The sequence below is a fragment of the Aphis gossypii genome, chromosome 2 (assembly GCF_020184175.1).
Source record: "Aphis gossypii isolate Hap1 chromosome 2, ASM2018417v2, whole genome shotgun sequence".
NCBI classification, from domain to species: Eukaryota; Metazoa; Arthropoda; class Insecta; order Hemiptera; family Aphididae; genus Aphis; species Aphis gossypii.
Genome location: NC_065531.1, coordinates 31,168,236 through 31,185,062, shown reverse-complemented (window position 1 = coordinate 31,185,062; position 16,827 = coordinate 31,168,236). Strand labels below are relative to the sequence as shown.

The 16,827-nt window shown below is 25.3% G+C and overlaps 3 protein-coding genes across 3 annotated transcripts; 2 read left to right on the top strand and 1 right to left on the bottom strand.

Moving 5' to 3' along the window:
* Positions 1-4: 4 nt before the first annotated feature.
* LOC114127325 (40S ribosomal protein S28) lies at positions 5-1,365 on the bottom strand. Its single transcript, XM_027991525.2, has 3 exons — positions 1,200-1,365; positions 930-1,139; positions 5-122 (listed from the first exon to the last, which is right to left on the bottom strand). The coding sequence occupies exon 2, from the start codon at positions 1,126-1,128 to the stop codon at positions 931-933; it is 198 nt and encodes a 65-aa protein (XP_027847326.1). The 5' UTR covers positions 1,129-1,139; positions 1,200-1,365; the 3' UTR covers positions 5-122; position 930.
* Positions 1,366-2,848: 1,483 nt separating this feature from the next.
* LOC114127323 (ecto-NOX disulfide-thiol exchanger 2) lies at positions 2,849-8,777 on the top strand. The gene is made up of 11 exons (XM_027991523.2): positions 2,849-3,187; positions 3,248-3,410; positions 3,504-3,702; positions 3,758-4,106; positions 4,286-4,510; positions 4,591-4,803; positions 5,873-5,979; positions 6,536-6,658; positions 6,770-6,907; positions 7,353-7,497; positions 8,287-8,777. Exons 1-11 carry the CDS (start codon positions 3,175-3,177, stop codon positions 8,475-8,477), a joined length of 1,866 nt encoding a protein of 621 aa, XP_027847324.1. The 5' UTR covers positions 2,849-3,174; the 3' UTR covers positions 8,478-8,777.
* Positions 8,778-10,341: 1,564 nt separating this feature from the next.
* LOC114127372 (ribosome biogenesis protein NOP53) lies at positions 10,342-12,754 on the top strand. Its single transcript, XM_027991595.2, has 7 exons — positions 10,342-10,587; positions 10,687-10,845; positions 11,023-11,222; positions 11,374-11,684; positions 11,753-11,976; positions 12,061-12,327; positions 12,530-12,754. The coding sequence occupies exons 1-7, from the start codon at positions 10,475-10,477 to the stop codon at positions 12,609-12,611; spliced, it is 1,356 nt and encodes a 451-aa protein (XP_027847396.2). The 5' UTR covers positions 10,342-10,474; the 3' UTR covers positions 12,612-12,754.
* The last annotated feature ends 4,073 nt before the right edge of the window (positions 12,755-16,827 follow it).

The following is a 16,827-nucleotide window of genomic DNA, read 5'->3' as shown; positions in this document are numbered from 1 at the left end:
ACAATTTTTAATATGTGTATTTTATTGTACTAATGTAAAGTTAATTACATTTTTGTTGTTTCCATGGTTTAATCTTCCTTTAATCATATTCAAGATAATGTATTTGTACTTGCTTGAAAAACCTGAAAAACGAAAATAATTAAAATATGTTAATAAATAATAAGAAGAATATTTTAAATATTTTACAGTATAATAGGTAAATTAAAATCTGTTCTATATTTAAATATAGAAGTGGAAGTAATTTGAAGTTTATGGTATTTATAAGTATTAATGGACTGGGGCCTAGGAACTGTTATTATTACATAAATGTAATAGGTGGTAACAAATTTTTGTTGGGCATATGTCACACAACTATGGCTTCTACCAAGTCAATCATTTGTAAGTTTACCTAGTATAATGTTACCCCTGCATACAAGTTAGCCACCAAATCCTTTTTAAGTTGATCAAAATATTAAAGGTATATTAAAGGTAAAAATCAAAATCAAACTAATAAAATTGATAATTTTAAATTTTAGTGTTAAGTAAATAGTAATCATTATAAAAATAATTTTCTTTACAATGATGCTATAACTTGTAGTAAAAAATAAAAACAAATATAAATTATGCTATGCATATTGTGCTTAATAGGAAAATGGCTATATGAACTGTAAAGTAGAGCACGTCCGAGTTCTGTAATAAAACAGATGTAAATAATAGATATTTATAATTATATTACAGTTTAAGATAAAATAACGAAAAAAATAGTATTACAAACCCCTATGGAGCACCCCAACTATTGTTTTTTACTGTGATGATTGTATACATAAATAGTGTTGTCTGTATAACTACATTAATCACTTACATATTCTATAAGTCATAAGAGCTAAGCTCATTTGTATATGATTGATATATTAGAAAAACGACATAACAAATAAAAAAAAAAAACTTACATTATCGAAGTCTTCTTGCTTCTCTTTCGGATTCGAGTAGTGTAAGTATATCTCCTTCACGAACGGGTCCTTTAACGTTTCTGATGATTTGACGATTTTGTTCGCCGATGAACTCCACTTTAACCTGTGTACACTGACCTTGCGATCCTGTTCGACCCAAAACCTTTAGAACTCTTGATAATACTACTGGTTTATCCATTTTTTTAAAGCCTGTGACAAACAAATAAACATCAGTTAAATCTACAGATTGATTCACGAAAAATATCTTACCTTAGTTGACAAATAAAATAGAAATTAAGAAATATTTGAATTTGAAATTATTTTAGCAAAAACAAATCAAAATTCAAAATTTTGTAAAATGTAGATAGATAGAATGATAACCTCAAATGAACAATATTGTCAGAACTTTTCGCACATTATAAAAAACAAAATAATATTATATCAGTACGACTTGCATTATATCAGTATAGCCGTTTAATGAATACTAAATTTTAGATTTTCAACGAGGCAATGAATGTAGTTTACAAACTAAAGTTTCAATCACGATTTAAGATTACCATCTTAAATTGTGGTTTCAGTTAACAATTTAGGTCGAATTTTTCGTTTTCGACCTAATTTATTCCTAAAATAAATAATAATAATATGCATGAACTATCTACTACATAACAATATTACATTTTATCCACATTTATAGTAAAACAACTTGACAAAAACAAATATTTAAAATGCCTATAATTAATAGCCTTAAAATAAGGAAAATATTTTGAAATTAAGTGTGTATCTATATAGTAAAGAAAATGACTTTCTAAATACCTATCTGGTAAAATTTTCAAGTACCCTACGACTTAATAACTAATACTTTTTGAACATTAACAAATAGGTATTTAAAATCGGTTGAGGATAAATCGTTATCGTTTCGCGATTTTGTAAAAATTTTAAATTCAGTCGCTCATAAAATTTTTTCCTATGACACAATGACACTCGAGTTTTCTCCATATAACTATTTGAACTAAGATTAAAAAATTCAATACTAAATCTTAGTTGTAAATACAAACAATTTTATGAATTTTTAACTACAAAATTACTTCGTAGAAATTTGAACTTAATGCTTATAAAAAAAAAAATGTGACTATCGATTTTTGACTTTTTTTTTCAATACAACAACAACAATATAATATACGAAACCTTGTATTACATTTTCAATTTTTTTTAAAACTTAGTTTTGAGAAAATAATTTTATCAACATTTCAAAACAAATTCTTAGAAAAATCGAAAATTTCAGTTATCTATAAATAGCTCATAAAAAGTCAGAAAATGTTGAAAAATAATCATGTATAGATAACGCTAGTAAAATACTAAAATCATTTGGTGAAAATTTCAAGTATTTTCACTAATTAATTTTCAAGTTACAATATAAAAAATCGATGTTTTTGAAAACTGGTTTTGCATAAAAATTCTCGTTTATCTGTCACTTTTTTTTTAAACTATTGGAAACATCTTACTTTAACCTTTATAATACAAGCACTAAGGATATTCACTTTGTCACGCCATCGGAAACCAGTAACCACCCCTGAAGTTTCAAATTGAAGCTTATTTCGACGTTATGAAGTACGCAGATACACACAAAATAAAAACACATAGTAGGTAGTTATAAAGTTTATTTTAATCATAATGATCATTTGCTTCAATGTTCATTAACAAATATTAAATAGGTAACAAAACAACGAGGAACTGATTGGCTTTTAATGCTGAAATGCTGAATGCTGATCCAACAATATACTAAGAAATTTCAAAATTAAAAAATAAACATCTCACTTAATCTGTGCTTTTTCCTCCATGTTGTGTACTTGTGTGATAAAAAACTATTTTGATAGATAATATATAATATCATGTATTCATCTTTATGTCAGCAAGTAGTTACTAAAGTCCAAATGATTGTGGACAGTACAGGTCACGAAGAGCATAGTGCATAGATTATAATTTATAGATATTAAATAACTAATATTAATAAGTATGGTCTGTTATAATTTTTAATTTTATAAGGTTTAAGGAGTTAATTGTATTAATAAATTATTGATTTTTCCCTCTTGTGTAATTTAAACATAATTTTGTTTAGATCAAACTAATTTTCAAATTATTCATCACCTACCTATTCATTAATATCTATGATTATTTTTCTATTTGTCCTTCAATACATTTCTACAAATTGCATTTTTTCACTACACTTCATATAGTGTATCGAAAAATGGCTTCATATTGTAAGAACATCTTCTTTACTTTTATGTGTGATAATTAATATTTTTTATTTATTTTTGTAGATGATGCAGTTTTTCGAAGAAAAATAACAGAATCTGCAAGCACAGATGAACGAAATAGACTTAATGAAAACAAAAGAGGACGGTGGGATCAACCAGATAACCAGAATATTAATTCTGATGATCAATGGGAACGAATAGTTGAACGAGCTAGAAATCTTAGAAGGTTTTTGCCATAATTCAAAATTTTAATTATTTTACTACAAGTTGTTCAATTTTAACTTAAATAATAAGCTAACTATTACAATATTATTTTTAGTGACTCACAGTTTACTGACATACATGGAGATAAACCTGCATCCTTGATAGACTTGCCTATTGATGCCAATATTTCTTCCAATAAACCTCCTGTACCTGTCAGAACATCTCCTTTGTGGAATGAAATTATGCCTCAATTCAACCCATTCAATTTAATTAACCCAATGAATGTTATGGATTCTGCAATGTTTATTGGACAAGTTAGTATAAGATTACATATTTTAGAAATAAAAATTTCATGTATAATTTTGCTAGTATGGTGTTATGGGTGGAATGCTAACTCCTTCTTCAATGATTGTTAATCATACAACACCAAGAGTGCCAGATTCCAATGTCATTCAGACAGACAAACGCATCATACAATTAGAACTGTGTACACTATACCCACCTCCTGCTAATGCTCCTACGCCAACCTCTAGAGAAAGGCCACCAGGCTGTCGAACTGTATTTGTTGGTGGATTACCAGATAGCATTACTGAAGAAATTATGAAATCAATTTTTACTAATTATGGAGAAATATTGACAATTCGTTTGAGTAATAGAAAATTTTGTCATATACGTTTTGAAAATGAATGCTCTGTTGATCTTGCATTAGAACTCTCAGGTAAAATAATTCATTTGTATTAATTGATTATTGTTTAGGCTTAGGAATCAATAAAAACTTATTTATTCTTTTTAATTATGTATATAATAATAATAATAATATGTTCATACTACATTTTATGAGTATAAATATTGACTATATTATATTTATAATATTTATATAATATTTATTATATTTAGGATATCGATTAGTTATGAAAGGACAAGAACTAGTATCTGCATCACGTTTACATGTAGATTATGCTCAAGCCCGTGATGATCAGTATGAATGGGAAATGAAAAAAAGACATTTAATGCGTGAAGAAAGGCGTTTACAACAAACTAGGTCAAATCCACCTCCTTCTCCTCCTTTAATACCACATTTTACCGAAGCTAAAGCTTTATCCGTTAGTGAAGAAATTAAGGGTAATTACTTCATAAGAATATTTGATTAAAATTTGTATTATTAACTATAGTTATTAGTAATTTTACTTATTTGTTTGTAGCTGATTCATCATTTTTAAATGCTGTACAAGTAGTCATTACATGGTTAGAACGAGGAGACTGTAACAAACGTAATGTTAATATATTTTATTCAATAATTCAATCAACCAATTCCCATGTACGACGTTTACTATCAGAAAAAAACCAATTTGAAGAAGAGCTGCAAAATCTAAAAGACCTTACTAAACGTCGCATGCAAGCAATTTTATTACAATGTAAGTATTCTCTATTTATTTTATTAATATACTAGTATATTTCGGGTATAAGAGAACTTCTAACCATTGACCTTGTTAGAACGACGACTGATGACAAGAGTCAAAACTAAGAAGAAAAAGTAAATAACATAGCCTGTAACATGCTAAAAAACCAAAAAATAATTACCATAAAAGCTATTTTTAGTTGCATGACAGGTTTCATAATTTTCTTTTATTTATAATAATTAGATTCAGGTATTTGGTTTTTTTTATTTGGTTCAGCTTAAAATATTCAAGGTTCACATAATAAATATTATGATTTCATATTGTGCATTTTTCAAGGTTAGTATTGCTTATGACTGAAGAATAAAATTTAGTACATCTATGATATTAAAGTAATGATGAATATAAATACATTGATTAAATTAAGACACAAAATAACTATAGTTATTGAATTGAGGTTTGTGCATATTGGAAATTAGAACTACATTTTTGTAGTCTATTTCCATATAATTTGAAAAAATTATTTACATTTCAGAAACTATTATTTTACTTCTTAATTATTAAAGGTAAGTTTGATATGGGGTCAAAGGTTTTAGTTATGTTAAGGTATTTTGATGGTGGTAAGAAAAAATAATTTTTAGTTAAATAATCTGATTTCTTCCTTAATATTCTTATAATTTTCTACTCTATGATGACTTTTTTGTAAGACATGCAAATTGTTTATTACATAACCATTTTTCTTATAATGTAAATTTAAAGATAATAGAATAATATATCACCTTTAAGACAATAATTAATAATTATTTTACTTTTAAGTAAATTCTTTTAGTTATTAATTAAAATTAAAATTTTTCCAAAAAATAAATGATTTCTATACCTTTTACGTTTACTTTTTAAGTATAATTAATTGATATAAATTATTAGTAAAATTACTGTATAAATAATCATTTTTAAATAAAAATTTTTACAATACTATGGCGTTATATATTTTACATTCATCGAGTAACAACTAAATATATCTGATTCATAAAAACCTTCTTTTTTTTCTTAATATGTTAACCGCCTGTGTTATTGTCCTTGTATAAAGTCACCCAGATCGAGAAAGTGTTTACTTCTGCATCGCACAAGAAGGTTTGGGATCATTTCACAAAGGCGCAGCGAAAGAACATTGAGACATGGAAGAAGCAGGCAATGGTAGGTTTTATGCTAACTAAAACAGACAAACAAACAAATAAAATGGCTTTTGCTTAATTTAGTTAGCAAAAAATGTACTGCCTATTTATAATAAAACGTAAAGGTTGTTTACGATTCATATTAAGTACTTAACTATCATAATATGTTGCTTACATAATAGCTATCGCTTAACATATACAAGTATTATAACATTATTATTTTATTGAGTGATGAAATCAACTACTTTGTAGTTATTATTGATATTAATGCATGATAATGTAAAATATAAAACATTTTTAATTTGCATGTTTATGTCATCTGTGTGCTGTAATATTTTAAGAGTATAATTAACAGGAATTTGTATTGTACCAAATAATTTAGGTAGGTGTTATATTTTATTTGTTTACCTTGAGTTTTTTTATGATTGATGTGGAAATTAGGGACCGCGCGTAATATATATGTTTACCTACAAATTTGTAATGTACCTGCTACAACAAAAGTATATACATAAAAACCATTCATTTTTTTTCTAATATTTTATATCTATATGATTTAATTAATTATTTTCAATATTCAGGCTCTATCCAAATTGGGTATTGATGATGAAGATGAAATGATTGGTGGAGATGAAATGGATTTATCTGACGATGAAAGCAATTTAAAAAAGACAAAAACAAAAACTGATCCCATACAGTTACAGGTTATTTGAATTTTATTATTTATCATTTTATATGCATGTGTGTATAAATTATGTTTCATACTTAATTATTTGACATTCATAACACATTTACTTACATACTTTTCTTAATAGGACGAAAATGATCACCTCAAATGTGAATTAGAAGCTTATAAAAATGAAATAGGAATGATGAAAGCTAGTTTACAAACATCTGATCAAAAAGATATTCAAATAAATTATCTACAACAACAGTTATTATCTACTCGACAGGTAAATGTGTTCATGTAGTTATTTTTAATTTACATTTATTTTTATTTTTAGTAAAAAAAAAAATAATATATTTTTATTATAATATTTTAATATTTTCTATAACATTTTTATAGATTATTCCATTAGGAATAAATAAATTTTATTTTTTGTTTTGTATAATACTCATCAAGTTACCAAGATCCATGTTTATATTTTTTATTATGACATATTTTTTAAATTATTTATTTCAATTGTCCTTTTTATGAATATTTTTTAGGGATTTATAATTCCTTATTAAATAGTGTTTAGTACTTTATTTAATAATTTAATAATAATCCTTTTTTAAACATGGATAAATGGATATTCTTTGTTTTTAATTTGTCTATATAGGTTTACCTATTCATAAAAAAAAATATTTATTAATATATAATCTTTCTCTTAACATAATAAAATTACTATTTAATAGGAGTTAAATGTTCTAACTGAAAAATGTTCTGATGCTCAAAAGTCCAAATCAAGTTCAATTGATAATCAATTAATATTAAACAATAAAACACAAGAAACAAACAATGGATCAAATCAATTTTCCGATCATCAAATAAAATTACTTGGTAGGTACATATTTTAACTTAAAAATGTATTAGTAATTGATATTTTATACTCTATCAAGTTAAGAAACATATTCGGAAGCTACTTGTTTTTGTCAGGGGCTGGTTATGCAATAAAACAGTCATCCATCTATTCACCTGCCATCCAATGAATTCATAACGAGTATGGATGACATCTAAATATAGTTCTTAGCTTGAATAGGGTGTATAATGTAATGTTGACTGTAAATTAAACATTGTAGTTCATAATTTGAAAATGAATCTTTTGACAAAATATTAATTTAAGGTTGTGCTGTTGCTTTGATTAATGTATATTAATAGCAACTTCATATTCCATAAAAATGTTTATAGGCATTTTTTGGGTTTAAATGACAAAATAAGTCATCAAATTAATTAAGACATGGCACCAACCCAAATATTTTATTTTACAGAAAGATTTGCCATTTCTATTTACCTTTAGATAGTCGAAAATTCAAACAGTTAATTTTGAGAAAAATTTAAGTTTGAAATAAAATATCTCAAACAGTTTAAATATATCTATTTTTATAATATAAATTATGCTTTCAAGTTAAAAATGTTGATTTTAGTTTTTTTTCTTTTGTGTTAAATATGAATAGCCTATATTGCTATTTAACAACTTAATAAATATTTAAATTGTTTATAATTCTACAAAATTTAAATAATATTTAAGTTCAAGTTTGAATAATTTTAAAGTTTAAATTTGAACTATATTTAACAAATATTTTCAACTATATTATTATTTTTATTTAAAATGTATTTTATTGTATATAGGCCATATTGCAATATATCTAAGTATTCATCCTTTTGGAACAAGTGTTGAAGGTGTTGTAAACTATATCAAAAATATTGATAAAAACGTTACTTATCAACAAATAGAAAATCTACTAGTCATCAATAAAATATTATTTGAAAATTTCAAACACGATAATACATCTCTATGGAAATTAGTCAATTTTAGTTAATTATGATATTATAAGTACTTGATTATTTTTATTTGTAATAATTTGCCGTTTTTACATTTTACTAGTGTTTTACATAGGTAATTTGTATGAAAAAAATGCTTTATAATTTATAATATATTCTTTTAGTTATTATAGTTAATTTCCTTCTTAATTACGATTATTTTTTCAATCTGATTATAAAATTTTATTTATTATAAAAACATAATACGACTAATTTATATTGTTATTTAACATAATATTATGCTAATTATTATCTTTTTTTATATATTGACATTGTAAAATTAAACTGTTTCCACTCAACATCTTAGTATAATTAATTTGTGTAAAATTGATCATTTGTTTACTCTTTTATTTTATTAAATTGTATAAAATATATATTAATTTTTAATATAACTAGTATTATTTATCTTGTAGAGTTCATAGTAAGTATTAATAATACAGAGTTTTGATCCAAGTATGAATTTATATTCTTAATCATAACCTAGTTTTAGGTTTTAGCATGTAGTATCTACTGTTGATATTTGATGTATAAACTGTTTTGGAATTTAAAAAAAAAGTTAAAACATTTTTGTATATGCATCACTTAAATTATATCAATGTAACTATAATGTGAGATTACAATATGCATAAATATTATAAATTGTATAGTTCAATCAATTATTTATTTATGTATGTAATTTTAAAAGGGCTAGTCATAGGATCCATCTGATAAGTAGTCATGTTGGTAATTTATTATTATATTGTTTAAATCAATTATGATTTTTTTAGCAATCAAAGATTCAAACACTTTAGGAATGATAAAATTAGTGATATTGGGCGATAATTAGAAATATTTGACAAATTAAAGGAAAATTTAGGATGAATGAAACTGGTTTTCTAAAGGTATATCAAGTACCAAAAAAGAGAGAGAGAAATTGAATAAATTCCCTAAAAGTGTGGAAATAACAAATTTACATTTCTTCAAGGTCCAGGACTTGAAGCAAAATCCAGAGTGTTAAGAGATTCGAATACTTCAATTAAATGAATCAAAACAGAGTGAAAAGCTGGTGTTAATACTTTTGATTGGTTATGATTGGGGCTCGGAAGTTGATGCGTTTTTCATTTCTTTTGGAACTTTTTATACGATGCTCTCCTGGCCACAAATCTGTTTCATTAGGTAGCATGTGAATCTGAATAACTAATTTTTATTTTGAATTTTTTTGTGTTTATTACTTTTTAAGTCATTTTTTGACATGTTTAGGTGTTAGGTCATTTTCCCACATTTTTAGTCATTTTTACTGATTTTACACTAGTTCACTTCTTATTGTTTCTTGTCGACCATTATGCCGATAACTTAAAACTTCAAATCAAAATTATACACTTTACGTAGCTTGCTACGGGGATCAATTTAATGTATCATGTTTTTCGTCCTATCTCACGGTTTTCTCGGAAAACATCTCGTAAGCTAAATATTTTTCAATTTACGAATTATTCAATAATATTTTAATTTGAAAATACATAAATTTGGTAAATAGATTGAGAGTTTTTATTTTTAAAATTGGTCCATTTGCATTTGAGTTCGGTTCCGATTTATGCTGTCATCTCACTATCTCAGGGCCGAACAGTATAATGTCCATAAATATTAAATACATCTAATAGTAAATCCTCTTGCCGTGGTCATTACCACGATGTAGAGAATTCTGAGAATCTCTTCTCTGCATCAACATTTCATCTATTTTGTGTCTACAATCTACATCGTGGTCATTTGCAATATTTTGTACTCCATGATTAGAAATAAAAAAAGAGGTAGGTGCTTAAAAAATAAATCCTAATATTTTTCTTTCGATGATAACGTGGTTATCACTTATCGTTGATAAACCACGTGAATTTTATTCTCATGTTCATTTTATTGTTTAATCGTTCTATATAGTACGTCACAGGACAGACTATAATATTGTCATTAGTCTGTGCTCTCATAATTATTAATTTCTATCTAAAATCCATCAATTATATTAGCAATGAAAACAAAAAAAAAAGGAGGAAGAAGATTGAAACGAGATTGGCGAAGAAAAATTGACGTTACTGATGTTGACACGTATCTTGACGAGAAAAGACTTGAGGAACGAATTGGGTATGTAAAACCCAATGGCAAAGTGACCTAAAGCTATACCATGTTTTTGAAATTATATAATATGAAGTTCTTATTTTTAATTTTATTTCTGTAATAAAGAGATCCATTCAGTGAAAAAAAAGATGAAGAGCTGTTTCATATTGATACAAGCGGAAAGAAGAAAAAATCTTTAAAGCCTAAAAAAAAATCTTTAAATGCACCTTTGAAATGTTTATCAAGCTTACAATCAACATCTGCTATTCCACCACTTGCTCAAAGGTAAACTTGAAATAATGTCTCAAACCATTTTATGGTTTTTAAAGAATATTGATAATATATGATATATACCTACATAAACTCATTTTATTTTTATAAAAAAAAATAATTTTATTAGTTTTTTACTCATATGTTAAGATAAAAATATTAAAATTAAAAGTTTGAATTTGTCATGTTTAGAAGTGTTAAAAAATACAAAAAGATTAATAAAACAGATGATGATTTTGACAAGAACATTAAACCACTAAGGAAATCTATTATTAAAAAAAAAGAGGCAAAGGAATTAAATAAAATTTTAAAGTCCAAAGTTAAAACATTACAACTAAAAGAAAATTCATCTAAAGACTTGTTTGATAAAGATTTATGGACTAGTTATAGAGGTATGTATATTATTATGTAATTATAATACAAACTTACATTATTAAACTTGATAAAATACATTTTAGTAATGTAAAAGTATATTTATATTAATCTTGGTTAATTCTATATATTTCTGATCAGTGATTATTTTGTATTTTTGTTATTAAATAGAACCAGGACAAAGAAAAGACAAACTCATAAAAAATGTCATTAAATGGTTGCCAAGTGAAGTATTAAACCATAATGCTAAAGTACTTCCAAAATTAAGTAATAAAAAAATGTCTCATCCAAGTCAAAGTACATGCAGTGCTGAAGATATGAAATGTCCGCATCCGGGACTTTCATACAATCCCACAATCGAGGATCATGTTTCATTATTGGCTAATATTGCTGAAAAGGAAACAGAGTTGATAAAGCACGAAGCTCATATCAATAGAGTTACACAAAACTTATTCAAACAAGTTTCTAAAGATAAACATGAAGTAATTTTACTTTGTGAAATAAATATTTAAATAATATAATTATATTAATTTGTTATTTTTTTTTTTAGCAAATGATAATTGATGAACTAACGGAAGGTTTGCCTGGCTTTACAGATAACTCGGATAAAGAAGTCGTTGAAGACACTTCTGAGTTTAAAGCTATTAATCCGCCAACTACAAGAGATAATCAAAAAACCACTAAAAAACGTAAAATCCAGAGACGATTGCGTAATGAAGAAAGACAGCGTATGAATGCTAAAATTGAAAAGAAGAAAGTTTCAGATCTGTATAGGTAGATTTTACAAATTCATCTATAAATTTATGTATGAAAATTCATTAATTTTTTAATAATACTTTTGAATATTTTTATAATTAGATTGCGTTATATTAACAAAGAATTGGATGAATTGGAAAATTCAACTAACAAAAAAAAACTTAAAAGATTACAAAAGAGACAAATAAATAATGTTAGTACCAGGCGACTAGGAACCAATAAGTTTACAGAGTCACTAGATGCTTTTGCATTACCAAAAGATTTAAAAGGCACTTTAAGGGAAACTGAACCTCAAGGAAATATATTCAAAGACTGTTTTGAAAGTTTACAAAAGCGTAATATATTATCTGTTGGGAAAAAACAACTTAAGTAAGTTAACAAAAACATTTAGTATTAAAAATAAATATTTATGAAGAGTTACATGAATAATTGATTTAATACTTAACTAAAATTTAATGGACCAATCATGTTAGAAGCTCATTATTGATTCATTAAATGTCAAGCGATTGTTGACAGTGTTAAAAAGTTATCTATTATTTATAACTTAAATGATTATTTTTTATTTTTTTAGGATTCATAAGAAAAAAGTACAGGCATTTATGGATCCTGCTTTTAAAGTAACACCAGACATGTTGGCAAAGTATAGTGTATAATTTGATGATAAATTATTGGTATAGAAATAACATATTTTTGGAGTCATAATTTGTTATTATTATATTGAAAGTTAAAACCTTGCTTTCAAAAGTATTATATTTAAATATATTGATTATAACTACTAATAAAGGTTTTTCAAATATTATCGACTTTTATTTTAAGTATAGTAGCTACTTTTTCTTCCAGACAAAACAGTTTAGAGTCATGTGATTCAGCATGTTGACTACTGTATAATAATACATGTGTGTTCTACCTATTCTTTTAAGCTAGAATATATGAATTTCAACTATTTTTGAGGTGATTTAAAGTATTATTAAATGTTAGATTATACATGTACAAAATATGAATATGCATAAAATATATTCTTATAATTAAATAAAACAAGTCTAAAAATGTATTGTATAATAAATTACTGAAATGATAGTTAAAACAAAATAGTTGAACTTAACAATTTATTAGTTCATTGAATTGCACATTATATTTTATATAAGTAATGAATAACAAGTACTTTGTTATCATAATATTATAGGCAAGCTTTAAGTATATTGTGTAGTACCTAAATGTAATTTATCTTGATCCCATTTCTTAGTAATGGTCAGACCTAACAAATCAATTTAAATTGCTTCAAAGAGAGAAACTGATTTCATTCAATAAATATCCAAAAATTATTCTGCCAGATCTATGAGTCATCATAATTTTAAATAACCTAGTGTATTTATTGCTATATATTATTTGGTAAACTTGGTGAAAATCATTCGTTTCAAAAATTACATGCCCACTGCATTAATTACCGGTATTATGTTAATTCAAATTTAAAGAAGTCACTTATAAATTATAATGTACATTACTATATACTCGTATACTACATAGTAAATAATTTTTAGATTCCTACCAAAATACCTTAGTATTTTTACTCTAGTCTTTTATTTAAAATACTTAGTGCTCTATTTTTCTAGTTATGGCCTTTCATAGTTTCATATAATTTAAGCAAAGCTTAATAGGTCAAGCACCCCTGTAAAGTTCAAATAGGTCATACCCTTTAGGCACAAATATAATTCATTTCATAATTTTGGAAATATTTAGGTATAGGTACCTTAATCATTCAACAAATGAATGTTACTATAATTATTGTCCACTTGCTAATAACATGTTACTTGTACACATCAAATATACTGTAATACAGTGGTTCTCAATCTTTTTAGAACCTCCACCCAAATTTTCTTCTAAAAATCTATCGCTAACCCCTATACATCTATAGTTTTATAGCCTATACTGTATACAATTATAAAAAAAAAACACAAATTTCTTATAATGTGTGTAATTAAAAAAACTTCTCGCGACTCATAGTTTGAGAAATGCTGCTGTAATATAATATTGTGTTGACAAATTGAATATTTTATTATAGATGGTTGTTAGGTTCTTTAGTTCTTGTTATTTGTACCAACATAGTTTTTTTTTTTCATGACAAGTATAGTATGAATAATATATCAATGGACATTGGCATATTGTGTTTAAACCGGCGCGGCGATGTTTATTTTCGTACATACTCGTATATTTCTGTCAAATTACGATGATGGTTACCTATATTTTGTACTGTAGATACCCATGTAGTTATAAAGATCACCATTGGAGAATATTTTATAGCTAGTATCGGAATCGGAGTATTATATATATATGATGTTAAATCAATAAATTGATTAGCCTTCAAAATGTCAACTCTCAAGTCAAATATCATAAAATAAGTTGTTCGCAATAACATTGAAATAAGTGCTGAAAATTATAAATCGAACAAATATATTATATTGTTTAATTTGATTTAAATTCATATTATTAATGTATACACATAATTTTAATTATGTAAATAGGTAAGTATCTTTTAACCTAACTACCTATCTCGCCTTTCTTGGTACAATAGTATACCTATAATATTAAAGGTAATTTTTTTTATATGATTTACTGCAAAGATCAAGAACCAATGTTCTTAACAGGAGTGGATAGGTCTATCGGGATTTTCTCGGTGAGCTTCTGTCCGTACCAAATTATGGTCCCCCCCCCCCAGTAAAAACACGGCACTTACGTTATATTTTAAATGTTATTACTTATTATTTATAATAAAAATAGTATCGTACTTTATACAATAATTTGGTAATCTAACTTATTAAATAAATACTGATGCGTTTACAATTTTATGTTTATAATACAAGACATTGTACCTACGTTTTCTATAGCATGTAAATTATTATGATTTATGGATAATGAATATATTGTCTATATTAACATTATTATAATGTCATAATGATGTCGTAATATCGTCTCTTTTTATACAAAAAACATAAGGTTATTGAAATTTGTCGGAGCTAGACACTCTTTGTATATATATAAAGTTTATATCTTTATATGTATGGATGTATGTATATTATATTATATATTTATATACCTATCGTTTACAAATATATCGTGCATTTAATTTTTCAATTAATATTACATAAACAATGTTTACTAAATATGACATTATCTAATTTTTAGATCATTGAATATTGCTTCTGCATTAATTAAGAACACATAAATAAATACCTAATTCAAAACCAATCAATAATATTTATATTATACAAGCACTACAGTCACTCACAATCAGATAAATAAACTAATTCACTCTGACAGTGTTTAATTTAAATCAGAACCAGAAGAAGTAATTCTATTATTTCCACATAAACTTATCATAACTTATTTGGCTTTAAAGTTAAATGCTTAAAATATAACTGAAATTGAGCTTAATCAAAGACTATTGAAAAGTGGAGAAATGTATGTTACCTATTGATTTGTAATAAAATAGATTTAAATTGAACGATAAAATAAAAACAAAAAATTACAAAGTGTGGAGTGTATAAGGAGCCTAAATAGTAAATATTCTATATGGTAGAAATGTAGTGAGTATAATGACTAATTAATTCACACTTAATTATATATCTACTGTAATAGTGTTTGATGAGATGAACCATAAATGTAAGACACGGAATTATTACGCCCTGTCAAAAAGTGCTAATAAGTAGTTTTAAAGTTTCCAAGTTAAATAATAGTGTTCGTTTTGCATTAATTATAGGGTATTGCCTAAATTTTATAGTTTTAGATTCTAATAATGGAATGATATATGTATTGATTTTATAATGATGTGATGTATTTTATTTTTGTATACCTATCTTTCATCAGTCATTACCTTTTAGAGCAATAAAACGTTTAGATTCTCAGCTTCAATATGTTATAAAATATACTTACCTAGTAATATTTTTTGACAGATCGTCTTCGTCTAAAATAGTTTTTTTTTTATGTTATGATTTACCATTGAATTTAAATTTAACACATACATAAATACATTACACTTACAGTGATTTACTTAATGGCGCACATGGTACAATCTACTATAAATAGCAGAGCGGTTACTTACTTTCTTCTTTTTTTTTAATCCGTCACATAACATACATAAATCATAAATTTAACATGCCGGTATTTTTTCTTACTTATAGTTTTTTTTTACAACCATCCGTCTTGCAAGCAGGTTTTAACTTTCAAGTTTATCCAAACATTATTTTATTGGATATTTAAATTAGATTAGAGAATCCCTGCCATCACAGTGCCTATAGATAAAATAATAAAATATGATATACCTAAGTATAACTATAGTGATGTATCTATATTAAAATATTTAACAAACTACAAAATATAAATATATAAATACTATAAATAGATGTGTATACATTATATTATATTGCATTACATTATAACTTACGAATGAAATTATATTTAAAAAAAATACAAAATATATACATATCCTACAATTTTTTTGTATTACACAAACATCGATGGACAAACTGAGTAATCACTGATCTGATCTCTGTTAAAAATTTAAAAGATTCACTCTGTATGTAACAGTACCGCTAGGCACTAGTCCATGAAAATATATTATACAAACTAGCAATGCTGTCAGTTAAAAATGGTTGCGAAAATGCCAACCGTTGAATAAAATACATAATACATTAATACATTGAACTAAACTTTTATAGAGTCTAAGAATCTAAAATGTCTTAATAAATTATAGGTAAATATCTAATGTAGCAAACTAGCAACTAGCAAATAAAGTAATGTAAGTGTATACCTATATGTTGTGTATATAGTAAATTACTATTTTTACAGTTTATTTGACCATTATAAATTATTTTT